At 50.8% G+C, this 25386-nt stretch overlaps 1 protein-coding gene across 1 annotated transcript in view; it reads left to right on the top strand.

Annotated features, from left to right (window-relative positions):
• The window catches only part of LOC117880084 (zona pellucida sperm-binding protein 4-like), a 21802-nt gene extending 9581 nt beyond the window's left edge, over positions 1-12221 (top strand). Inside the window, exons 6-11 of the mRNA XM_034775805.1 lie at positions 8248-8364; positions 8761-8891; positions 10628-10817; positions 10908-11055; positions 11466-11548; positions 11963-12221. Coding sequence (XP_034631696.1) covers positions 8248-8364; positions 8761-8891; positions 10628-10817; positions 10908-11055; positions 11466-11548; positions 11963-12221 — 928 coding nt within the window. The remainder of the gene's footprint in view (positions 1-8247; positions 8365-8760; positions 8892-10627; positions 10818-10907; positions 11056-11465; positions 11549-11962) is intronic.
• Positions 12222-25386: the final 13165 nt, after the last annotated feature.

Here is a 25386-nt window from a genome sequence, read left to right as displayed (position 1 = left end):
CTAATCTTGCCCCTGCATTCCTGTGTTGTTTGCCTATATTCATCCTTTGTAATCTGTCCTAGTTTCCATTTTTTATATGACTCCTTTTTATTTTTTAGATCGTGCAAGATCTCGTGGTTAAGCCAAGGTGGTCGTTTGCCACATTTTCTATCTTTCCTAACCAGCGGAATAGCTTGCTTTTGGGCCCTTAATAGTGTCCCTTTGAAAAACTGCCAACTCTCCTCAGTTGTTTTTCCCCTCAGTCTTGATTCCCATGGGACCTTACCTATCAGCTCTCTGAGCTTCCCAAAATCTGCCTTCCTGAAATCCATTGTCTCTATTTTGCTGTTCTCCCTTCTACCCTTCCTTAGAATTGCAAACTCTATGATTTCATGATCACTTTCACCCAGGCTGCCTTCTACTTTCACATTCTCAACGAGTTCCTCCCTATTTGTTAAAATCAAGTCTAGAACAGCTTCCCCCCTAGTAGCTTTTTCAACCTTCTGAAATAAAAAGTTGTCTCCAATGCAGTCCAAGAATTTGTTGGATAGTCTGTGCCCCGCTGTGTTATTTTCCCAACATATATCTGGATAGTTGAAGTCCCCCATCACCACCAAATCTTGGGCTTTGGATGATTTTGTTAGTTGCTTGAAAAAAGCCTCATCCACCTCTTCCACCTGGTTAGGTGGCCTGTAGTAGACTCCTAGCATGACATCTCCCTTGTTTTTTGCCCCTTTTAGCCTAACCCAGAGACTCTCAACACTTCCGTCTCCTATGTCCATCTCTACCTCAGTCCAAGTGTGTACATTTTTAATATATAAGGCAACACCTCCTCCCTTTTTCCCCTGTCTATCCTTCCTGAGCAAGCTGTACCCATCCACACCAACATTCCAATCATGTGTATTATCCCACCAAGTTTCAGTGATGCCAACAATGTCATAGTTGTATTTATTTATTAGCACTTCCAGTTCTTCCTGCTTATTCCCCATACTTCTCGCATTTGTATATAGGCATCTAAGATACTGGTTTGATCTTTCCTCCCAGTTTTGTCCTGACTCTCCTTTCTCTCTGCCAATATAGCCCACACTCCCTCTCGTTTCCGACCCATCTCCCCGGTCTCCATGTTCCCCACTTACCTGTGGGCTTGCTCACCTGTCCCCGTCGAACCTAGTTTAAAGCCCTCCTCACTAGGTTAGCCAGTCTGTGTCCGAATAGGGTCTTTCCTCTCCTCGAAAGGTGAACGCCATCTCTGCCTAGCAGTCCTTCCTCGAATAGCATCCCGTGGTCTAGGAAGCCAAAGCCCTCCTGGCGACACCATCTTCGCAGCCAGGCATTCACCTCCATGATGCATCTGTCTCTGCCCAGGCCCCTACCTTTGACAGGAAGAATTGAAGAGAATACCACCTGCGCTCCAAACTCCTTCACCCGTACTCCCAGAGCCCTGTGGTCACTCTTGATCTGCTCAGTGTCACACCACGCAGTATCATTTGTGCCCACATGGATGAGTAGCATGGGGTAGTAATTATTTATAATAATAGTAGTCAGAGGGCTGGATAATCCTCGACAATGCCTCCGTAACGTCTCGGATACGGGCCCCCGGCAGGCAGCATACCTCCCGAGATGAAATGTCAGGGCGACAGATGGGCGCCTCCGTCCCCCTCAGCAGAGAGTCTCCGACCACCACTACCCTACGTTTCCTATTCGCAGTGGTGGCAGCAGACTTTCCAGCCTTAGGGGTACGAGGCTTCTCCTCCTTTACTGTAGGGAGTGATTCCTTCTTTCCTGTATCAAGAAGAGCATAACGGTTACCTAGAACCACGGCAGGAGGGTTCGGAGCAAGGGTGGAGCACTGCCTGCTGCCAGAAGTAACCAGCTGCCAGTGTCCACCCTGAGCCATCTCCTCCTCCACCAGTGGTGTATCAGCAGTCCTGTGTACTGGGACAGCTACCTCAGCTGTCTCCACATGGACACTGTCGAGGAATTGCTCGTGGATTCGGATGCTCCTCAACCTAGCCACCTCCTCCTGTAGCTCTCCCACCTGCTGCCTGAGAGATTCCACCAGCAGGCACCTCTCACATTGGATGGTCCCCGCAGCCTGGATATCAGTAAGTGGAAATTGCAAGTTACAGTCTTTGCAAAACCACACCAGGATCTGGGTAGAGGCATCCATGCTCAGGCGCTCTGTCTGGCTACAGGCACAGGTGGAGGAGACAGTAGCAGTGCTGGCACAGGTGTTGCGGGTCTTCCTAACCATCGTAAGCCTCCCTCTGTCAAACTCCCGTCTGCAGCCCCCTGTCAGCTGAAAGCGTTGTTTAAGCAAGAAGTTATGAATGTAGTTGCTTTATAGGTATTAAGGGGAATCAAGAGAAAACAGATGGAACCGGCAAGGGACCCTCGCCCCCTTCCTGCTCCCCTTCCAAACTCCCTTGCGAAACTCCCTGTTAGCAGCCCCTGTTCGCAAAGCTCCCTGGTAGCTTGTGCGCTGCTTTATAAAGCCCTGGCCTGTATGAATGCCCCGCCACTTACCAGAGGCTTCTAGCTTTCAAACCTTCCTTTGAAGCTCACAGCTTCCAACTGCCAGCCACAGCACAGGGTCCTTCAAACAACCAAAACAAACAGACTGACAAACACAAGCTCAGCACACAGCAAGTAACCCTCAAACACAAATAAACACACACTACAGACAGTCACTTACCCCAAAAGGGTGCTGTATTGCTCCTCCTTCACTTGGAGAACTCCCTTGCGAAATTCCCTGTTAGCAGCCCCTGTTCGCAAAGCTCCCTCGCCCTGCAAGAATCAAAGCTGAGGGTCAGTGACTGTTCTTTCCTTAGGGTATGTCTACACTACGAAATTAGTTCGAATTTATAGAAGCCGGTTTTATTGAAATCGGTTGTATACAGCCGATTGTGTATGTCCACACAATAAAATGCTCTAGGTGCTCTAGTCGGCAGACCTCGTCCACAGTACGAGGCTAGCGTCGACTTCCGGAGCATTGCACTATGGGTAGCTATCCCACAGCTATCCCACAGTTCCCGCAGTCTCTGCCGCCCCTTGGAATTCTGGGTTGAGATCCCAATGCCCGGATGATGCAAAACAGTGTCGCGGGCGGTTCTGGGTACATGTCGTCAGGCCCCTCCCTCCCCCGTCACAGCAACGGCAGACAATAGATTCGCGCCTTTTTATCTGGGTTACCTGGGTTACCTGTGCAGACAACATGGAGCCCGCTCAGCACAGCTGAGCTCACCATCATCATATGTCCTCTGGGTGCCGGCAGACGTGGGACTGCATTGCTACACAGCAGCAGCTGCTAACTGCCTTTTGGCGGTAGACGGTGCAGTAGACTGGTAGCCTTCATCGGCGATCTGGGTGCTGGCAGCCGTGGGGCTTGCCTTTTGGCAGTAAATGGTGTATTATGACTGTTAGCCGGCCTATTACAAGTCGGGTCATCGCACGTTAGCAGAGTCTTCCCTGAGCAGCAGCTCGTGCAATAGGCCTGAAGACCATCGTCATACACCGCCCAGTATTTGCTGCCAAGCACCCAGAAAGATGCCGAGGGCTATCAGTCACGCTGCACCGTCGTCTTAAGATGTAAAAAATAGATTTTCTCTGTATTCATTTGCTTCCCCCTCCCTCCGTCAACAGGGTTTTCAGTTTAATCTTTGGGGGGGACCAGTCTGTGACAGTTGTTTGTGTCTCTCCCTGATGCACAGCCACCGTTCTTTATTTTAATTCCCTGTGCCTGTACGCCATGTCGTCACTCGGCCCCCCTCCCTCCTTCCCCTAGGCCGTCAGATACTACGTTTGCGCCACAGCTCGAGCCGAGAAGCGGTTCGCGCCTTTTCTTTGAATTCTGGGTTGAGATCCCAATGCCCGGATGATGCAAAACAGTGTCGCGGGCGGTTCTGGGTACATGTCGTCAGGCCCCTCCCCCCTCGTCACAGCAACGGCAGACAATAGATTCGCGCCTTTTTACCTGGGTTACCTGTGCAGACAACATACCACGGCAAGCATGGAGCCCGCTCAGCTCAGCTGAGCTCACCGTCACCATATGTCCTCTGGGTGCCGGCAGACGTGGGACTGCATTGCTACACAGCAGCAGCTGCTAACTGCCTTTTGGCGGTAGACGGTGTAGCATGAGTGATAGCCGTGGGGCTGGCAGCCGTAGTGCTGCATTGCACCAGCCCCTTGCAGGCGATGGTATATTATGACTGGTACCCGTCGTCGTCGTACTGGTATGGCTGTCAATCATGGCCACCTGGGCAGACATGCTACTGTTTCGATGATGACGGTTACCAGTCATAATATACTATTTTCTGCCAATTGCCCAATATTGTCTGCTAAGCACCCAGAAGAGGCCGAGGGCGATGCTGGGTGCTGGCGGACGTGGGGCTGGCAGACGTGGGGCTGCATTGCTACACAGCAGCAGCCCCTTGCCTTTTGGCAGATGATGGCATATTATGATTGGTATCCGTCATCGTCATACTGGTATGGCTGTCACTCATGCTGCAGCGTCGGCTGCCACCTTAAGATGTAAAAAATAGATTTGTTCTGTGTTCATTTGCTTCCCCTTCCTCCGTGAAATCAACGGCCTGCTAAGCCCAGGGTTTCCAGTTTAATCTTTGGGGGGACCATTCTGTGTGACAGTTGTTTGTGTTTCTCCCTGTTCCTGTACCTGTACGCCATGTCGTCACTCGGCCCTCCCTCCCTCCCGCCCTCCTTCTCCTGGTCCATCAGATACTACTTTCGCGCCTTTTTTCTGACCAGGCGCCATAGCTAGCACTGGGATCATGGAGCCCGCTCAGATCACCGCGGCAATTATGAGCACTATGAACACCACGCGCATTGTCCTGGAGTACATGCAGAGCCAGAACATGCCAAGGCGAAACCCGGACCAGGCGAGGAGGCGATTGCAGCGCGGCGACGAGAGTGATGAGGAAATTGACATGGCCATAGACCTCTCACAAGGCACAGGCCCCAGCAATGTGGAAATCATGGTGTTACTGGGGCAGGTTGATACCGTGGAACGCCGATTCTGGGCCCGGGAAACAAGCACAGACTGGTGGGACCGCATCGTGCTGCAGGTATGGGACGATTCCCAGTGGCTGCGAAACTTTCGCATGCGTAAGGGCACTTTCATGGAACTTTGTGACTTGCTTTCCCCTGCCCTGAAACGCCAGGATACCAAGATGAGAGCAGCCCTCACAGTTGAGAAGCGAGTGGCAATAGCCCTGTGGAAGCTTGCAACGCCAGACAGCTACCGGTCAGTCGGGAATCAATTTGGAGTGGGCAAATCTACGGTGGGGGCTGCTGTGATCCAATTTGCCAGGGCAATGAAAGACCTGGTGATAGCAAGGGTAGTGACTCTGGGCAACGTGCAGTCAATAGTGGATGGTTTTGCTGAAATGGGATTCCCAAACTGTGGCGGGGCCATAGACGGAACCCATATCCCTATCTTGTCACCGGAGCACCAAGCCACCGACTACATAAACCGCAAGGGGTACTTTTCAATGGTGCTGCAAGCCCTGGTGGATCACAAGGGACGTTTCACCAACATCAACGTGGGATGGCCGGGAAAGGTACATGATGCTCGCGTCTTCAGGAACTCTGCTCTGTTTCGAAAGCTGGAGGAAGGGACTTTCTTCCCGGACCAGAAAGTGACCATTGGGGATGTTGAAATGCCTATCGTGATCCTTGGGGACCCAGCCTACCCCTTAATGCCATGGCTCATGAAGCCATACACAGGCAGCCTGGACAGGAGTCAGGACCTGTTCAACTACAGGCTGAGCAAGTGCCGAATGGTGGTGGAATGTGCATTTGGACGTTTAAAAGCGCGCTGGCGCAGCTTACTGACTCGCTCAGACCTCAGCGAAAAGAATATCCCCATTGTTATTGCTGCTTGCTGTGCGCTCCACAATATCTGTGAGAGTAAGGGGGAGACCTTTATGGCGGGGTGGGAGGTTGAGGCAACTCGCCTGGCCGCTGATTACGCGCAGCCAGACACCAGGGCGGTTAGAGGAGCACAGCAGGGCGCGGTGCGCATCAGAGAAGCTTTGAAAACGAGTTTTGTGACTGGCCAGGCTACTGTGTGAAACTTCTGTTTGTTTCTCCTTGATGAACCCTCCAACCCCCCCCCCCCCGACCCGGTTCACTCTACTTCCCTGTAAACCAACCACCCCACCCCACCCTCCCCTCCCCTCCCGCTTGCAGAGGCAATAAAGTCATTGTTTTTTCACATTCATGCATTCTTTATTAGTTCCTTACAGAGGTGGGGGGATAATTGCCAAGGTAGCTGGGATGGGTGGGGGAGGAGGGATGGAAAAGGACACACTGCATTTTAAAACTTTAACTCTTATTGAAGCCCAGCCTTCTGATGCTTGGGCGATCATCTGGGGTGGAGTGACTGGGTGGCCGGAGGCCCCCCCACCGTGTTCTTGGGCGTCTGGGTGAGGAAGCTATGGAACTTGGGGAGGAGGGCTGTTGGTTACACAGGGGCTGTAGCGGCGGTCTCTGCTCCTGCTGCCTTTCCTGCAGCTCAACCATACGCTCGAGCATATCACTTTGATGCTCCAGCAGACGGAGCATTGCCTCTTGCCGTCTGTCTGCAAGCTGACGCCACCTATCATCTTCAGCCCGCCACCTCTCCTCTCGTTCATGTTGGGCTTTTCTCATCTCCGACATTGACTGCCTCCACACATTCTGCTGTGCTCTATCAGCCTGGGCGGACATCTGCAGCTCCGTGAACATCTCGTCCCTCGTCTTACGTTTTCTCTTTCTAATGTTCACGAGCCTCTGCGAAGGAGAAACATTTGCAGCTGGTGGAGGAGAAGGGAGAGGTGGTTAAAAAAGACACATTTTAGGGAACAATGGGTACACTCTTTCATTACAAGGTCGCATATTTCGGCTTGCAGGCAGCCATCGTAGGCCACAGTGTTTTGGCTTTTTTAACCTTCTTAACATGTGGGAAAGGTTGCAAACAGCAGCGCATTTCCCATATCAAGGATGAATTGGGTTGTCCATTTAAAATGGGGTTTCAATGTGAAAGGAGGGGGCTGCGGTTTCCCGGTTAACATGCGGCACAAACACAAGTAAACCACCCCCCCCACACACACACGATTCTCTGGGATGATCACTTCACCCCTCCCCCCCACCGCGTGGTTAACAGCGGGGAACATTTCTGGTCAGAATAGCAGGAACGGGCGCCTCTGAATGTCCCCCTTAATAAAATCACCCCATTTCAACCAGGAGAGCTTTCTGGAGATGTCCCTGGAGGATTTCCGCTCCATCCCCATACACGTTAACAGACTTGCTTGCTTTTTTTTTGTAATGTTTACAAATATTTACAAAGTTACACTCACCAGAGGTCTCCTGTGTGCCCTGAGGGTCTTGGGTGAGTTCGGGGGTTACTGGTTCCAGGTCCAGGGTCACAAACATATCCTGGCTGTTGGGGAAACCGGTTTCTCCGCTTCCTTGCTGCTGTGAGCTACCTACAGTACCTCCATCGTCATCTTCCTCGTTCCCCGAACCGTCTTCCCTGTGTGTTTCTCCAGTGAGAGAGTCATAGCACACGGTTGGGGTAGTGGTGGCTGCACCCCCTAGGATCGCATGCAGCTCCGCGTAGTAGCGGCAAGTTTGCGGCTCTGCCCCGGACCTTCCGTTTGCTTCTCTGGCTTTGTGGTAGGCTTGCCGTAGCTCCTTAATTTTCACGCGGCACTGCTGTGTGTCCCTGTTATGGCCTCGGTCCTTCATGGCCTTGGAGATCTTTTCTAATACTTTTCCATTTCTTTTACTGCTACGGAGTTCAGCTATCACTGCTTCATCTCCCCATATGGCGAGCAGATCTCGTACCTCCCGTTCGGTCCATGCTGGAGCTCTTTTGCGATCCTGGGAGGACTCCATCACGGTTACCTGTGCTGATGAGCTCTGCGTGGTCACCTGTGCTCTCCACGCTGGGCAAACAGGAAATGAAATTCAAACCTTCGCGGGTCTTTTCCTGTCTACCTGGTCAGTGCATCTGAGTTGAGAGCGCTGTCCAGAGCGGTCACAATGAAGCACTGTGGGATAGCTCCCGGAGGCCAATAACATCGAATTCCGTCCACACTACCCCAATTCCGACCCGCAAAGGCCGGTTTTATCGCTAATCCCCTCGTCGGAGGTGGTGTAAAGAAACCGGTTTAAAGGGCCCTTTAAGTCGAAAGAAAGGGCCTCGTTGTGTGGACGTGTCCAGGCTTAATTCGGTTTAACGCTGCTAAAGTCGACCTAAACCCGTAGTGTAGACCAGGCCTTACAGATGGCTGGAAACCAGGGTGTGTATGAGAATGAGCTAGTGGCATCCAGGGATGTGAGAGCCTGGAGTCTGGGCTCCATCACCCGGGACAGCACTTTCAGGTAACTCCTGGGGCTGGTACCTCTGCCCCCTTCTGCCCTGCATCTCCAGAGCTGCCTCTGTCATGTGAGCCCTGCTCAGCTCCTGGCAATGACATGGGAGTGGTTCAGGGCCAGCTGTTCCTCCAGAAAACTGTTGCATGGCAGGTACTAGGCACTGCATAGTGACTCTTCCCAGAACCCTGGGTTCTATCTGCTCATGGCATCTAAGAGAGATGATTAAAAACACAGCAAGTCAATAGAAGGGCAATACTGGGGTGTCCCTCTTTACTTATGGTCTTGGGCTTCTGGGCAGCTGGAATAAACAGGTTCTGACTGATTTCCACTTCTACCCCTCAATTGAGTCTCTGCAGTGCATGTCTGGCCATGCCCCACTCAGGCTTGTTGGCTCTCTGCTAGGTTACACGTCCGCTGCAGCTACTCCATCAGTGGGAACTTCCTCCCCCTGAGTGTCCAGGTCTTCACCCTGCCTCCGCCCCCTGCTGTGTCCCAGCCTGGCCCCCTGGTGCTGGATCTGCGCATTGCCACAGGTAGGAGAGCTCTGTGGGGGGGTTCATGCAGATCACTTGGGGCAGGATTTTGGGCCTCAGTTGAAGGGGAGCTAAATACTGTGTGGGATGGGAGGGTTGGGGACATGAGATTCTAGCTTGGCAGTGGAGACATGAGACAAGGCTGTGACTCATAGACTCATAGACTTTAAGGTCAGAAGGGACCATTATGATCATCTGGTCTGACCCCCTGCATGCTGCAGGCCGCAAGACCCTTCCCTGGACTCTGCCGTTGAAGTCCCCAATCCTGTGTTTTAGTGACTTCAATCGGCAGAGACCCTCCTGCTAGTGATCCCTGCCCCATGCTGCGGAGGAAGGCGAAAAACCTCCAGAGGCTGAGCCAATCTACCCTGGAGGAAAATTCCTTCCCGACCCCAAATATGGCGATCAGTAATACCCCAAGCATGTAGGCAAGAGTCTCTAGCCTGACCCTTGTTGGCCATTATGCTATTTACGTACCATTGCTTGGTTTTCCTTGGCTACTATGTTTTACCATTAAACCATCCCCTCCATAAACTTATCTAACTTAATCTTAAAACCAGACAGGTCCTTCGCCCCCACCGTTTCCCTCGGAAGGCCGTTCCAATATTTCACCCCTCTGACGGTCAGAAACCTTCGTCTAATTTCAAGCCTGAACTTCCCCACGGCCAGTTTATATCCATTCGTTCTCGTGTCCACATTAGTACTAAGCTGGAATAATTCCTCTCCCTCCCTTGTATTTACCCCTCTGATATATTTAAAGATAGCAATCATATCCCCCCTCAGCCTTCGCTTTGTCAGACTAAACAACCCAAGCTCCTCTAATCTCTTTTCATACGACAGGTTTTCCATTCCTCTGATCATCTTAGTCGCCCTTCTCTGCACCCGTTCCAGTTTGAGTTCATCTTTTTTAAACATGGGAGACCAGAACTGCATACAGTACTCCAAATGAGGTCTCACCAGCGCCTTATACAACGGAAGCAGGACCTCCTTATCCCTACTAGATATACCTCGCCTAATACATCCCAAGACCGCATTGGCTTTTTTCACCGCCACATCACACAGTCGACTCATAGTCATCCTGCGGTCCACAAGGACCCCTAGGTCCTTCTCCTCTTCCGTTACTTCTAACCAATGCGTCCCCATCTTGTAACTAAAATTGTTATTAGTCATCCCCAAGTGCATCACCTTACACTTTTCACTATTAAATTTCATCCTATTTCTGATACTCCAATTCACAAGCTCATTCAAGTCTCCCTGCAGAATATCCCTATCCTCCTCCGAATTTGCAACTCCTCCCACCTTCGTATCATCCGCAAACTTTATCAGCCCACTCTTGCAATCGGTTCCGAGGTCAGTTATAAATAGATTAAATAAAATGGGTCCCAAAACCGAACCTTGAGGCACTCCACTAGTAACCTCCCTCCAACCCGACAATTCACCCTTTAATACGACCCGCTGCATTCTCCCCATTAACTGACTGATCAGTGATGTGTTTTAGATTTACACTAACCTCTCGCTCAGCCAGAAGTGAGCTGTATCTGTCCTCAGTGTTTGGAAAGACAGCCCACAATGCAGGAGCAGGGCTAGATCTAGCACTGCGGGAACACTGCCCCCTGAGCTGGGAGTCCAGGCCCTCCTGAACAGCCTGTGGGTGTTGGCCCCATACGATGCACTATACTTCTCTACCTGCATCTCATGTTGACCTGCAGTGACCCCTCTGCTTATCTCTGTTCCAGAGCAGAGTTATGGCTCTTACTACACAGATCGAGATTACCCTGTGGTGAAAGTTCTGCGGGACCCCATCTATGTGGAGGTCCAGATCCTGCAGAGAACTGACCCAGATCTGGTTCTGGTCCTGCACCACTGCTGGGCCACCCCCAGCACCAACCCCCAGCAGCAGCTGCAGTGGCCTATCCTGGTGGATGGGTGAGTGACTGGGGGTCCAGGATGAGAGGGTCTCTATTTGGGCCTGGGGAGTGCAGGGCACCATCTCTCAGTTGCTCCCCTTATTCCCAGGTGCCCATACACAGGAGATAACTACCGCACCCAGCTGGTGCCTGTGGGAGCTGCCTCGGGGCTGCAGTTCCCGTCTCACCACCAGCGCTTCATCGTCAGCACCTTCACCTTCATGGAGTCTGCCTCCCAGCAGGCACTCACAGGCCCGGTATGACCTCCCTTCTATTCCAGTAGGGCTGATCAGTCTCTGATGTGATCAATACTCTCTAGCACTCTGCATGCTTGTGCCATGTCTGTCACATTGGGCCTGCTCCACAAGTCTTTCCCCCTTCCATGTTGCTAGTCTCCTTGCCTTTCATCAGGGAATAACACCATGAGACAGTGTAGGGCAAACCTTAGGCTGACTAAGATTCTTCATCTTCCTGAACTCCATGATGCTCCTCGCTGCCCAGCCCCTCCAGTGCTCCTACACTAACAGGCCACTCACCCCACAGGTTCAGGTCCTGAGTTTCCAGACCCTGTAATCTGGAGTGTAGCTTCACTCCCCTGTAAGCAAAGGCAGGGGCATGTCAAGAAGGGCCTGTCCAACCTGAGCTGTAGTCTGTCTGTCTCTCCTAGGTGTACCTGCACTGCAGCACCTCAGTGTGCCGGCCTTCCAGGCTGGAGCCCTGCACCCTCTCCTGCCCTGCTGTAGCCCGTGAGTACCTTCCCATCCTCTTGCTTGGGCTGTGGTGAAGCGGGAGCAGGCCAGATGACAGCTGGGCTTCCTGCTCATCAAAGGGGAGTAGTTTCCAACTCACCCTGCTGCTTGCACAGCATGGTCACCTCTCTGAACAAACCAATGCAGAGTTCTCCACTCCATTTGGAATAGGGGCTCACTTCTCCTTCCCCCTCCAGTGGAAGTGGCTGACAATGCAGCTCTCTTTCTCTGGCTTTGCCCTGAAGTGGTACTAGATGCTGAAGGGAGCTGGGCTGATGCTCTGCTGCAGCAGATGCCCCACTGACTGGCTTTCCCCAGACATGGGGTGATGGAAGCATGGATGCTCCTTGGTTAACAGGACTTCCAGACTTGTCTACTCTGCAGCTAAACAGCTGTTGTCTGTCGTAGGGGGCAGGAGGAGCTCTGAGCAGCACCTTCAAGATGGGCTTTCCCACGTCACTAGCCAGGGGCCTGTGCTTCTCCTCCAGGCTAGGCTGAAGAGGGAAGTGTTTCCAGAACTTGGTGAGTCTGGCCTAGTATCCTTCTTTGTAAAAGCCTTCAAGCCTAATCTGCTGCCTGAAACCAACTTCACTGTGGGGGAGCGCCCTATGGCAGGGACCATTGGTTCCAAGAGACCTTCCAGTCAAAGCCACCCTGGGGTGACCCTACAATGATAGGGCACCAAGCCAGTGAGGCTAGTTCAGTCATTGACCTGCCCATGGCCAGTTGTAAGGATGACCAGGGAATTAACTCCTGTTTCCTTGACTACATCTCCAACCTGGCTGGCTTACTTGGGTTTACAGCCCTATGGTGTGGGCTAGTAGTAATATTTAATTGCTGATCCTCATCCTGCTGTGGCCAAATGGACTTGGAGGGAAGGCAGCCTCTAAACCCATCATTGGGCATGCATGCCTCTGACTCTCCTAGCCTGAATAACTGCTCTAGAGGCATCCCAATTAGAAGCCTGTGGGGAATGCCCAACCCTGTGTTCTGAGCACACTGGTATCACATTGCCACCAGAGAAGGCTGGGGCCCATGACAGCATGGCCTAGAGAGACAGGACTGCAGGGACATGCAGAGCTGCTACTGACTCTTCTCCTACTGGAGGAACCACTGGCTGCACTAACCCATCCAATCTGCAGTGAACATGTCCTGTTGGCAAGGGGCTAGGACAATAACCCACTCTCCCTTCTCAAGCTGGGAAGGACTCTGGATTTATGAGAGAGAACTGGTCTAGGTACAGCATAGTGCTGGTAACTACTGTATAATAGGCTGAGCCTGTGACTGGGGAAAGTTGGAAGAGGAAATGGTGGTTGGACAAATAGTGGAGCAGGATGGGAGTCTGATCAGGACTCTAAAGGGACTTACCTGCTCCAGACTGAGCTCTCTTTCCACAGGGTCACCAAGGAGCACTGGAGCAGCCTGGATCTTGGCCTTAGCTGGGGTGATGCTGATGGGGGCACTGTGTGTGATGCTCATGGCAGTCATGTGGGGGAGATGGAGAAATGCAGCCTGTGAGATCAGTATGATACAATAAACACTATTGCAAGCATGCTTTCTCTGGGCTTCCTGGGCTGGGGCTGTGTGGCCTGGCCCTAGGGGAGTCTGGGGAAACCACTTCCAGGCTTGGTACAAGCAGAGAGATGGTACTAGAATGCAGAGTCCATCTGTCCCCTGGGCAGAGTTGCTACCACCTGTGTCTGTAGTGGGTGCTAGCTGGGAGCAGGACAGCTTTCCTCACTAGCTGTCTTGCTAGTCAGTGTTAGGTGCTTCTCTTCAGCTGCCCCCTCTGAGCACACAGCAGATGTGAGCTGGAAGTCTCAAAGCCAAACAGCAGCTGAGCACCAATAGACTCAAGACTGCTGAGGAGGGGAAAAGACTGATTTTAATAATAGGAAAAGTACTGCTGCCCATGTCGTGTGGGGGCTGTTTTTTGTTATGCACTACCCTAATGCAGCAAAAGAACAGCCATACTGGGTCAGACCAAAGGTTCATCTAGCCCAGTATCCTGTCTTCCAACAGGGGCCAATGCCAGGTACGTGGCCGGGGCCGGAGCCGCGCCGCGCCGCGGGGGCCGGGCTGGAGCCAAGCCGGGCCAGAGCCGCTGGGGCCTGCGGGAACGGGCCGCGCCTCCCTGAGCCCTTCTCGCGCCCCCACCACCCCAGCTTACCTTGTGTGCTGATACACCGGCCTGCCCCTGCTTCTTTTCAAACTTCCCGCGAATCTGATTCGCGGAAAGCAGGGGAGGGGGCGGAGCGTTCAGGGGAGAGGAGGAGGGGCCGGGGAAGTGAGCTGGGGGCGGGGTGGAGAGCTGCAGCGCGGGGCCCAATTCAGCTGAATCGGCCTAAAGCCGGCCCTGGCCAGGTACCCCAGAGGGAATGAACAGAACAGGTAATCATCAAGTCATCCATCCCCTGTCACTCATTCCCACCTTCTAGCAAACAGGCTAGGGACCATTGCTGTCCATCCTGGTTATTAGCCACTGATGGACCTAGCCTCCATGAACTTATCTAGTTCATGGGTTGTTTGTTTGTTTGGTTTTTGAACCATGTTAGTCTTGGCCTTCACAACATCCCCTGGCAAAGAGTTCCACAGGTTGACACTGCATTGTGTGAAGAAATACTTTTTTGTGTGGTGTGGTTTGTTTGTTTTTTAAACTTGCTGCCTATTAACTTCATTTAGTGACCACTACTTCTTGTGTTAGAAGTAGTAAATAACATTTTCTTATTCACTTTCTCCACACCAGTCATGATTTTATAGACCTCAGCATATTCTCACCCTCTCCACCCTTAATTGTCTTTTTTCCAAGCTGTAAAAGCCCAGTCTTATAATTCTCTCCTCAGGTGGCAGCTGTTCCATACCCCTAATCATTTTTGTTGCCCTTCTCTGCACCTTTTCCAATTCTAATCTTTTTTTGAGATAGGGCAACCACATCTATGCACATTATTCACAGAAGATTAGGGTTGGAATAGACCTCAGGAGGTCAACTAATCCAACCCCAATTAAATCATCCCAGCTAGGGCTTTGTCAAGCCACACCTTAAAAACCTCTAAGGATAGATTCCACCACCTCCCTAGGTAACCCATTCCAGTGCTTCTCCACCACCACCATCCCAGTGAAATAGTTGTTTTTTTCTAATATCCAACCTAAACCTCCCCCAATGCAACTTGAGACCATTATTCCTTGTTCTGTCATCTGTTCTCAGTGGTACCAGCTGAGCTCCATCCTCTTTAGGCCCCCCCCCCCCCTTAGGTATTTGACAGCTGCTATCAAATCCCCCCTCACTCTTTTCTCTTCTGCAGACTAAGCCCAGTTCCCTCAGCCTCTCCTCATAAGTCATATGCCCCAGCCCCCTGATTATTTTTGTTGCCCTCTGCTGGACTCTCTCCAATTTGCCCACATCCGTCCTGGGGGAGGGGGTGCCAAAACTGGACACAATACTCCAGATAGAGCCTCACTAGTGCCAAAGAACAGGGAATAATCACTTCCCTTGATCTGCTGGCAATGCTCCTACTAATGCAGCCCAATATGCTGTTAGCCTTCTTAGCAACAAGGGCACACTGTCTCATATCCAGTGTCTCCTCCACTATAATCCCCAGGTCCTTTTCTGCAGAACTAATGCTTAGGCTGTCCATCCCCAGCCTGTAGCAGTGCATGGGATTCCTCCATCCTAAGTGCAGGACTCTGCACTTGTCCTTGTTGAACCTTATCAGATTTCTTCTGGCCCAATCCTCCAATTTGTCTAGGTCACGCTGGACCCTATCCCTACCCTCCAGCATATCTACCTCTTTCCCCCCAGCTTAGTGTCACCCGTGAACTTGCTGAGGGTGCAATCCATCCCATCATCCAGATCATTAATGAGTGTACCAAGATGTGAGTGTACCATAGATTTATATAGAGGCAATTATATTTTCCTTATCTAGCCCTTTCTTAATGATTCCCAACATTGTTGGCTTTTTTGACTGCCGCTGCACATTGAGTGGATGTTTTTAGAGACTTATCCACAATGACTCCATTCTGAAAGCAGACCATTTAGTCCTACATCAGAAGCAGGAAGCCTGGTACACAATCAGTAGGGCCACTAGACAATCGAGATGCTAAAGGAGCACTCAAGGATGATAAGGCCATTGCAGAGAAACTAAATGAATTCTTTGCATGGTTTTCATGGCTGAGGATGTAGGGGAGATTCCTAAACCTGAGCCATCCTTTTTAGGTGACAAATCTGAGGAACTGTCCCAGGTTGAGGTGTCATCAGAGAAGGTTTTGGAACAAATTGATTAACCAACCAGAGTTAATCAGCCCCAGTGAAGGAGTAATGAAAGGTGGGCTCCATGGGGGCTTCTCCCTGCTTATTTCAGAATGCGAGCTACTTACGCAGCCCACATATAGGGCCTGGGTAACAGTGCCAACAGAGAACAGGCAGAGGGATCCAGTTACAGGGTGGCCAGGCAATCTTGGGGGAGGGAGCCACAGAGCTGCTTGGCAGTAGCAGAGTTGCTTTTTTGTTTTTTTTCCATTTCTTCCCAGAAAATAACACATCCTGTCAAAGTACTCTGGAAAAGAGTGAGCTCTTAACAAGGGGAAGTTTCCTGTGCCTTGTGCCTGCTGACCTGGGGAATTGTTATGGAAAAGCAGGAGTGGGTGCAGTAAGCCAGGTATCAGCTGGTGTAAGTGACTGCAGTGGCACTGTGCCAAATGTAGCTGGGTGGGCTAATGCCAGCTTGGGCTGTGAGCCACTGTCTCTAATGGGACCCATCTCATCTGCCTGCTGCATCATGAACTTGCATTTTCAAAATGATTTGAGCACTTGTGCTCCTATGTCACAAGACTCTTGAAAAGCCTACTCCAGCTTACAATGCCAGGCAGCCATCCTTCAACTGCAGGAGCTGAGATCTCATCACTACACTTTGCAGAGTGGGCTGGAACAAACACTGCTGGGCCACTCACCCATGGGTAAGATGAGCTAGTTCATCCTTTAAAGTATTTGCAAACTAGCCAAATGGCTCATCTAATTAGCAATGTGTGTGACTGGATGAATGAGACTCCCACGCTCCCCAGTTTCTGTGTGGCAAAACCACAGCCAAGGGAACAGGCTTGGCAGAATCAGTGGGGAAAGGAAACTCAGTTGAGCATGGCTCTAGTATGGCACAGTGAAGAGACATGAGGGGTGGAGGAAAAAACCTCTCCCTTTTTTTTTTTTTTCTTTTCTTCCCCTTCTTTCCTCCTCCTCTTCCCCCCAATGAGGGGACATTCAGGTGGGGAGTCTGATGGGGGCGGTACACCTGTCAAACCATAACACAGGTGCCCTGAGGGAAGCTCAGGGAGGACAGAAATCTCCCGTGGAGGAGAAGGGCAAAATTCAGACCATGAGAGTGGGCATTTGGAGGGTTTAAGCAGGAAGTGGTAGAAAAGTTACCACAGGGATATCTGGCTTGCGACAGCCAAGCATTCATTGTGACATCACTTTCTGATCCTTTATCAGCTCTTCCTATTGTCGTGAAGAAGTGGATCGTTCACCCCCACTAGGGAACGTGAGCTAGGTTTAGAGTGAGACCGGTTAGTTTGACCCTACTGATATAGTGTCTCAATAGTAAGCCTGATCTGTGTGAAGGGCACTGCAAACTCAGACACTTGGTATATGTGCTTGGCAGGCGAGTCAAGGGGCAATGCTACTATCTGTGGGAGTATGACCAAAGGCCTCTAAATCAGAATCCCCCTTAAATATAACAATATAGCAGCGGGGTCTTGGATAGCCCTGGATAGCCAACTGCGTGCTCTAGGGAGTAGATCCCAGTGTGAAGGGTGGCCCATGTCAGGACGGAGGCATAGACAGAAAGGAACCACCTCTCTCCTGTAGCCCAGCACGTGTTCATGGGGGAACCCAGTGCTAAATCACTCTCAGGTGTTGTGGTTCTGGGCCAGGGCTTTGTAGGTAGCAGCAGCTACCTCACTGACATCTCTTGAAATTCAGCCCTTGAGCCAAGCTTTGGTCTCCTTTCCTAGCACCTTGAGCAGAGGAGGGCTGCAGGGAGGTGGGAAAAGGTCCACGCGCAGCAGCTTCCCACCATGGGCTTCTAGAGCAGGTGGGAAGGACAACCCCACAGGGCACATGCGTTCTTACTCTCTTCCCACCCACCCCACCCTCTACAGAACACTTGTTGCAAATGAAGTCTCTAAGGCAGGAGGTGATCAAGGTGTGCAATACAAGCCCTTCCCAGTTGCCTTTGGAGGGCGGGGGAATGGAGAGGTAGGGTGGTGCTGGTGGAGATTGCATCCAGTGATTATTTTGAGGGATTTGCTTTGTCTCTTTCTTTCTCTCTTTATTTTCCTCCTCCTTACACCACGAAAGGGATCTTTGTCTTCCAGGAAGCTTGGGTGTTCTGTTGATCAGCAAAATCTCTCTCTGGCACTTGTCCTGACTGGCTGAAGGACTTGGGGAAATCCTTAAGTAGATCTCAGGCAATCCTGTGGCTTCATTTCACCACCCCTTTTTTAGCTCTCACTTTGGGGAATTAGGGGGATGCAGCTCCTCATTCACTGGGAGCAAAATAACTCCCCTCCCTAATTCTGTCATTGTTTTGATAGCCCAGGGCCAGTGTTTTTAAAATCCCCTTTATATGGGTCCTGCTACCTGTGCTGTCTGCGTCTATATACTTAAAGTGCCAGCAGGTGGCACTCAAGACTAGGTAGCTTAGCTTCTCCTTTAGCAGCACCCATGAAACTTGTTGCACACTTCAAGGCAGAGCTGTGCAAATTAGGTTTGGGGTATTTTGGTTCAGTGTTTGAACGGAGGAAGCGGGGCAGGGCGACAGGGTGGGCTGACCCAAAATGAGAATTTTTCAGCAAAACAAAAAAGTAAAATTCTGTTTCACATTCAACAGTGTTTTGTTTGACTGGAAATGGAATCCCTTTATTTAGCTGTTGAGGCTTCTTACCTTTTTTTCGTGGGGGAGGAGAGCGTAGTCAATTCAAAGTGAATCTGTCATTTTAAAATGCTGTAACCCAACCCTTGTACTACTTGGAATTGCTTTTTTATGGCCACCCCTACTCAAGAAATTCAGCTTGAACTTGCAAGATATTTCAGTCAACCTAGACATGTGTGCGTTTGTTTGTTTGTGGGTTTGGGGTTTTTTGGGTTTTTTTTGGAGAGGGGGCAGCTTTGTCTAGCTCTACAGTTGATTGCTGCTAGAGGAAGCTATTCACAGCAGCTCCGTGGGTGGGATGAAAGTAGGATCAGCCCTGCAGTGAAGGGCAGAGGCACATACACAAAGCATAGGGCCAAGGCCACCCCTGGCAGAAGTACAGGGACAGCTCTGCACTGCAGCAGTCCTTCAGCAGCCAAGGGACAGCTGTCCTCAAGGGATGCCCACATGAGTTCCTAGCAGGGGCATTCCTCTATCTGCATGCTCTGCTTATCTTGTGTGCCCCCAGCTATGGGGATTGCTAAACAGAGGCTGGGTTACACAGAAAGAGGGGAATAACTGAAGAGCTAGCTTCAAAAACAGACTTCAATGAGAAACTGCAGAATTGGAATTAATTTGCAAACTGGACACCATCAAATTAGGCCAGAATAAAGACTGGAAGTGGATGGATCATTACAAAAAGTAATTTTCCCTCTATTGATTCTCATACCTTCTTGTCAACTATTGGGAATGGGTGATATCCACCTTGATTGAATTGGCCTCATTAGCACTGACACCCCCTCACACACACACTTGGTAAGGCAACTTCCATCTTATCATGTGCTGTAATACATATATATACTGCTTACTGTATTTTTCACTCCATGCATCTGATGAAATGGGTTTTAGCCCACAAAAGCTTATGCCCAAATAAATTTTAGTCTCTAAGGTGCCACAAGGCCTCTTTGTTTTTGCTGAATATCTAGCTGTGTTCCTGCTCCTCTGTAAGCATCCCTGCTAGTGCCCTCCCCGTCTGTCCCTCTGCTACCCTCCCTTGCTGATTTCAGAAAGGGCTGAGCTCCTGCTGACACCAACATGGTCACTGCTGAAAATCCAGCAGGGGTGGGCATCCAGAATCAGTAGCACCGCTGCAAAGTCGGGGTGTAGCTTCCCTGTGCAAATCTGTGGGGTACGGTTTGTGAAGTGCTGGGGCATGCTGGCTGAAAGGTGCTACCCATGTGCAAGTTTACTCTAATCTGTCCTTCTATTACCAATTCCTGGGACACTGACTCTTTCTCAATCACTTCAAGTATCCCTTTAAAGGACTGCACCTGAGGTGTGGTGCAGGTACCTAAGCACAGGCCTGATAGCCAGGAACCCCTACAGTGTAATGGTGGCTCTAATACTGATTTTCCCTACAGCCCTGGGCAAGTCACTTTGCTGCTCTCTACCTCATTTGAACTCCGTACCAAATGGGGAGGATAATCTTGAGCTCACTTCCAGGTACTGGGGATGATTCATGAGGGAATGGGTGGAGAGCTATAAAACATGATGCAGGATGCTGCTGATACCATGGGATTGTGTTGGATTACAGGGAGATCCCATAGCCAACAGCTCTCTAGCTAAGTAATGATCTGCACAGAGACTCTCAGGGGCTGAAAAAACTTAGTAGTGTCTGCAGAATGGCTTCCCTAAAGAACTACAATGAACCCAGCATTTTTCCAAGATCTAACTGCCTACACACTCAGTCCAGCAGAATTTGTAAACCCCTCTGGAACAGCTCCAATAGGTGACTCTGGATAAATTATACTTTGTAAGCTGTGTTATTCCCTCTGAGCTCACTTCTTCCCTTCCCACTTGCCACCCATGATGTGCTGGGACTTGTTCTTCCAGGGAGCTCCTCTCAAGGGCGCTGGAGGGAGGTGTGGATGCCTGACACTGAGTAGGAACCCACTAGAACATATCTGGTCAGGCTGGAGTTAGAAACACCTCAATTCTCCGATGTCGGCCCTGCAGCCTTGGGTTGGGATGGCAAAGCAGGTTGTGTGGCTTGGTGTCAGCCAGGGCCACTGTTTCAGCGAGCGCTCAGTGGAGCATCTCTAGGGCTGGGGAAGGCCCCTCTCTCTTCTTCTCTACCAGCCTCTTTCTCTCTTCCCCACCATGGCAGATCCCTCACTTCCGCCTCTCCCCCTCCCCCCCTCCGACTCCAGCTGGGACGGGTATAGGGTGTTGCTTTACCAGAGCGGAAGAGAGAATCCAAGTACAATTGCATAAGAGCATAACCTGTGAAATAGACCTGTCAGATTAATTTCATGTTCCCCTCTCCTGCGCCCAACTGGTGCAGGAGGCAGTTTCATGGGCACCGCCCTGGCAGTTAGCAGGCAATCTGGACGTCCTGGGGACTGTGACTCACTGTGGGGAGGACGTGCTGGTGCTGCAGGTGCAAATGCAACAGTGGCCAAAAGCGTCTTTGCAAGTTGACCCCCTGTGAGACCCAATCCATCCCAAGGGGCTTCAGCCAATGCTCCCCTGCAGCCCTGCGCACCATCACCGGGCTGTCAGGGGAAAGGCCGCTCCGACCTCAGAGCGGAGAGAGAACCGGGGGCTGGGACGAGGCTGGTGGAAATGTGCTCAGGCGCCGTCCCTGGGAGCAGATTGCCCCATAACCGGGCTCTACAGGGAGTCTTGCCTCTTCCTCTAGAGCAGCTGGCACTGGCCACTTGTGGTGGCAGGATACTGGATGAGCTGGACCCCCGGCTCTGATCCACCCAGGCAGCTCCTGTGCTCCTAGTCGCTTGGAGCCCCCTTCTGCCTACCCCTTCCTGGAGTTGTGTTTTGCCCCCTTGAAATCTATGGGCCCACATGGAGGGATGTGCTGCTCAGCCAGACAACAGGGGCAGATGCCGCTTTAAGAGATAGTTTGGCGTGTGTTGGACTGCTCCCTGCCCTGCCCTGCCTGGCCCCCGGCTGGTGGGGGTCGCTCTCCACCCTGTGAGCATCTTCCCAGAGCTCCAGGACCCTGCCTCGAGCAGTCAATGCAATGCTGGTTCCCAGCGAAGGCGGCTGCTGGTGGTTGCCCAGCACGCTGGGTCCTTGGCAGCATCCTGATGTGCGTGCTGGGGGTAGAAAGACACCGGACAGAGGCAGGCTCTACAATGAGTGCACTGTTCCTCCTTAGATTCATGTGCCCAAGTCAAAAGACAGCCTCGCTGCTCTGCGGAGCTGGGCGAAGCAGCCAAGGGTGGGTTGTGAGGTCATCCTTAATGAGAGCAGAAATGCAGTGTCAACAATGCCACCCATTGTAGAGCTGTGCTTGTCCACCATGGCTGGGTTATTTCTGCTCCCAGAACGGGGCTAGGAGCGGGGCCAGTGGGGGCGGGAGGCTTGGAAGGGAGTCAGGCAGCGGGGACTGGAATGAGCTAGGGGAAAGCAGAGAGATAAAGGTACTTTCTGATAACCCGCCTGTTAGCGCTACACATTATAGGTGCTGTTAAGATAACAGGGTGGATCGTGGGAACTTTAGCCACATCGGGCACATTGGCTAGGGACAGCCTGGCACCTGGGTCAGAGCTACTCCCCCAGGGCCCTGCAATGTGGGACTGATGATTTCATCCACTCTAAGTCATCCCTTATCTAGCTGCAAACCTGGCAGCTCTCTGCCAGAGAACTGTAGAGCCTTGGGCTGCATCCCAAGCCAGTCTGCGGCCTTGGGATCCTGCAGAGGAGTGGGCAGACTGGGGGAGACAGAAACCAGCTCCTGCCCCCGCATCAGCCCTGCAAAGCCCCTCACAGGCAGCTTCTGCTTGGGGAGCTTCCATTAAGGGTGGTCCCTGGGGACAGTGTCCACTGGGGAAGCCCTAGTAACACAACTCCAGTGCAGCCACGTTGCCAGAGAGAAGTTGGCTCACGGGAGCCCAATGGATCTATGGGACCCAGGGCGTTAATAGGGCAGCTGTTTGTTCTGTCTAGTGGGGAAGCACACGTGGTATGGGAGAGAGTGGCAGGAGCTGTTTTGCCAACTCCTGCGATTTGATAGGAAGTTTCATGATATTTGGTGTTTCTCTTAAAGCCCCAGCACCTGGAGTCAGGAGATCCTGGAGAATCTCAGCTTTCTAACCCTCGTGGCTGCAGATAAAATCTGGAAAATGGGACCCGAGTCCACCCCAAAGACTCAAAACCCAGAAAGCCCATGAAAAGCCCCCAGCATCATATTGTGTTTAATAAGCTCATGCTTTTGTGGGACCTGGCTCATGATGTGTGAATGGGTGAGTTGGCCATACTAGTGGATGTGCATCTATGTCCATGGAGATACATTCATGGTGTGTGCATAGGTATCTATTGCTCGTGGAAGGGACAGTTTATTGAGTGAGAGTATTGAGTAGTGCATGAAACAGACAGGAAGCCAGGAACTTCTGGGGTCTGAGGCCAGTTCTGCCACTGACTCACTGTGCAGCCTCGGGCAAATCACTTCACCTCTCTGTGACTCAGTTTCCGCACCTATGTAACAAGGCACTAGGAATAGGCTATATACAGTGCATAACTGTGCAAAGAAATCAATCCCTAAAAAGCAGATAGCCAATAAACTCTAAACTGCCTGTAGGTAGCAAGGGTCAGAGATACAAAGGGCATGAAAATGCCGTGGAAATAGCTGGGCATAGCATAGATAGATAGGATAGAACAGAAGGCATTTCCTTCTTATTTTTACCTTAAAAATACCACAAAGGTCAAGTCAGATCTCCTTGCTTTTCCACAAGGACTTATGAGAGTTTTTAGATGTTTGTTGTGAGCGCTGACACCTCATAAGGGGTGAGGCTGTTGAATCTTTAACAAAGACTTCTTTTCTTCCCAGTGTTCATTAGCCATCAAAGTTGTTAACAAAAAATTAACAAAGAGTTTTAAAGACCCTGATTAAAAGTCTCTTCCCCTCCCCCCAGCTCAGCTTTCGCTCTCTTGCCTCCTGGGATGTCACAATTTCACTAGTTCTCCATGCACCACAGAGTGTTCCAGGCTAGAGGAGATCAGAAATTTTAATTAAAAAAAACCAACACACTCTTCTCTCAGGTCTTGTCCCCCATCACAATGAAAGGAAAAAGGAAATTCTTTCCCCTTTTGCTGGTCACCTTTCAATGTAAAACCAGAGAAGCAAAAAAGTATCTGCTTTCTGAGGACAAGTATGAGATTTCTTTGAAAAAAAAAAAAATGAAATTTTCAGCCAAAAATTTTCAAAAGTTTTGTTTGGGGTGGGGGGGAGAGGGGTTGACAAAAAGTTGACATTTTTCAGTAGAAGTCCCCTCCCCCCAAGTTTTCCGATTCTACACCCAATATCTCCCCCTCCCCTCCAGGAAGGGAGAGCCCCCCTCAGAAGAGAGGTAGCTGCTAGGTGCTGAGCACGTTTGAAAATCTGGAACTGTGAGCCCCAGCACCCTGGAAGGGTTAGCAGGAATGTTATCACATTTCAGTGACTGCTGTTTCCGCCGCATAACACCAGGAGATCACACTGGGTAGGGAGAGCCCCCCCAGCCTGTGTTGGTGACATGGCTGAGATGGAAGCTGCAGCCAGACCTGCGCAACTGAACCTAGGACAAGCCAAGAATCAGTGGCACAGAGGGGCTTAAGTGGCACCACATGTCCTCCAGCCAGAAGGATGCCTCTGCACTTTTTATAATTTCATGTGAATAAGAGAAAGAATTTCAACTTTTGTCCATGTTAAGCTAATTTTGTCCATGTTAAGCAAATATTTAATTAATTAATTCCAGATTTAATATCTTATTGCTCAACCATTTATCACAAACTCATATGGAACTCCTGACCCCAAATTCACCTCAGCTATGACAAAATCAATAGGGCTGTGGTACTGATTTACAGTTTGCTCTATCACCTGCAGCCTCACAATAATTATCATGATCCTGCTCTTACATACTGTTCTGAAAATCCCTCTTATATACAGCAGACCAGTGGTTCTCAAACTCTTTTTTTCCACGGACCACTTGAAAATTGCTGGGAGTCTCGGCAGACCAGTTAATGATCTTTCCAAATGCTGTTTGTACCATTAGCTAACTATTGTAAAGCGCTTTGGATAAAAGCGCTATATAAAAAAGTAAAAGCACACAACTCATATTTTAATATCAGTAGTCTTACCTTTCTAATGCAATGGATGTGCCCTCTCTCCCCTGCCGCAGCAGCCCCTGAGCTGGGGCTGGGAAGGATGCGGGGCTGGGGGGGCGTCTCTTCCCCACCACAACAGCCAGAGAGCTGAGGCTGGGAAGGAGGGACGTTCCTGGAACTGGGGAAAGTCACCTCTTTCTCTGGCCGCTGCAGCCCTGCACATCCCTAATTCCCCGCACCCCCTCTTCTCACCCCACTGTCCCCTCCCACCTACCTCCTATTCCCCCCAAGGCCACCACCTCACCTTACATGTGCGTCTTCTCCAGGGTCCAGACACCTAATTAGTGGAGACACATCTGCGTGGCTCCACTAATTAGGGGGGTGGCCCTTCATTTTCTTGTGTGCGGCCGCCCAGGCGCACCTTAGGGGGAACTATCTGTGGACCACCTGAATGGAGCTTGCGGACCACTGGTGGTCTGTGGACCACAGTTTGAGAACCTCTGCAGTAGACTAATCTGTTTTGTTTAAAATAAAGATGATTATGGGACCAGATTCTGAACTGATGTAATCAACATAGCTCAGTTGAAGTCAATGGAGCCACATCAGTTTATATCAGCTGAGGATTTGGGCTATGATCTGCAGTGTTGTTTCTTGACTTCGGAAAACAAACCAGACTCAAAATTTCATTGTAAATCTCTTCAATGCTCACTGAAGTCAATTAAAATATTTGTACTGACAGCTTTCTTTTGGAGAGGTCATATACTTTTACTAATGTAACCTTGATACCTCATCATAAGCTATCAGTGCTGAAACAACATTCCTAAAACATATC

This window comes from Trachemys scripta, chromosome 7 (genome assembly GCF_013100865.1).
Source record: "Trachemys scripta elegans isolate TJP31775 chromosome 7, CAS_Tse_1.0, whole genome shotgun sequence".
Classification (NCBI taxonomy): Eukaryota; Metazoa; Chordata; order Testudines; family Emydidae; genus Trachemys; species Trachemys scripta.
This window is presented reverse-complemented; position numbering and strand designations above follow the sequence as displayed.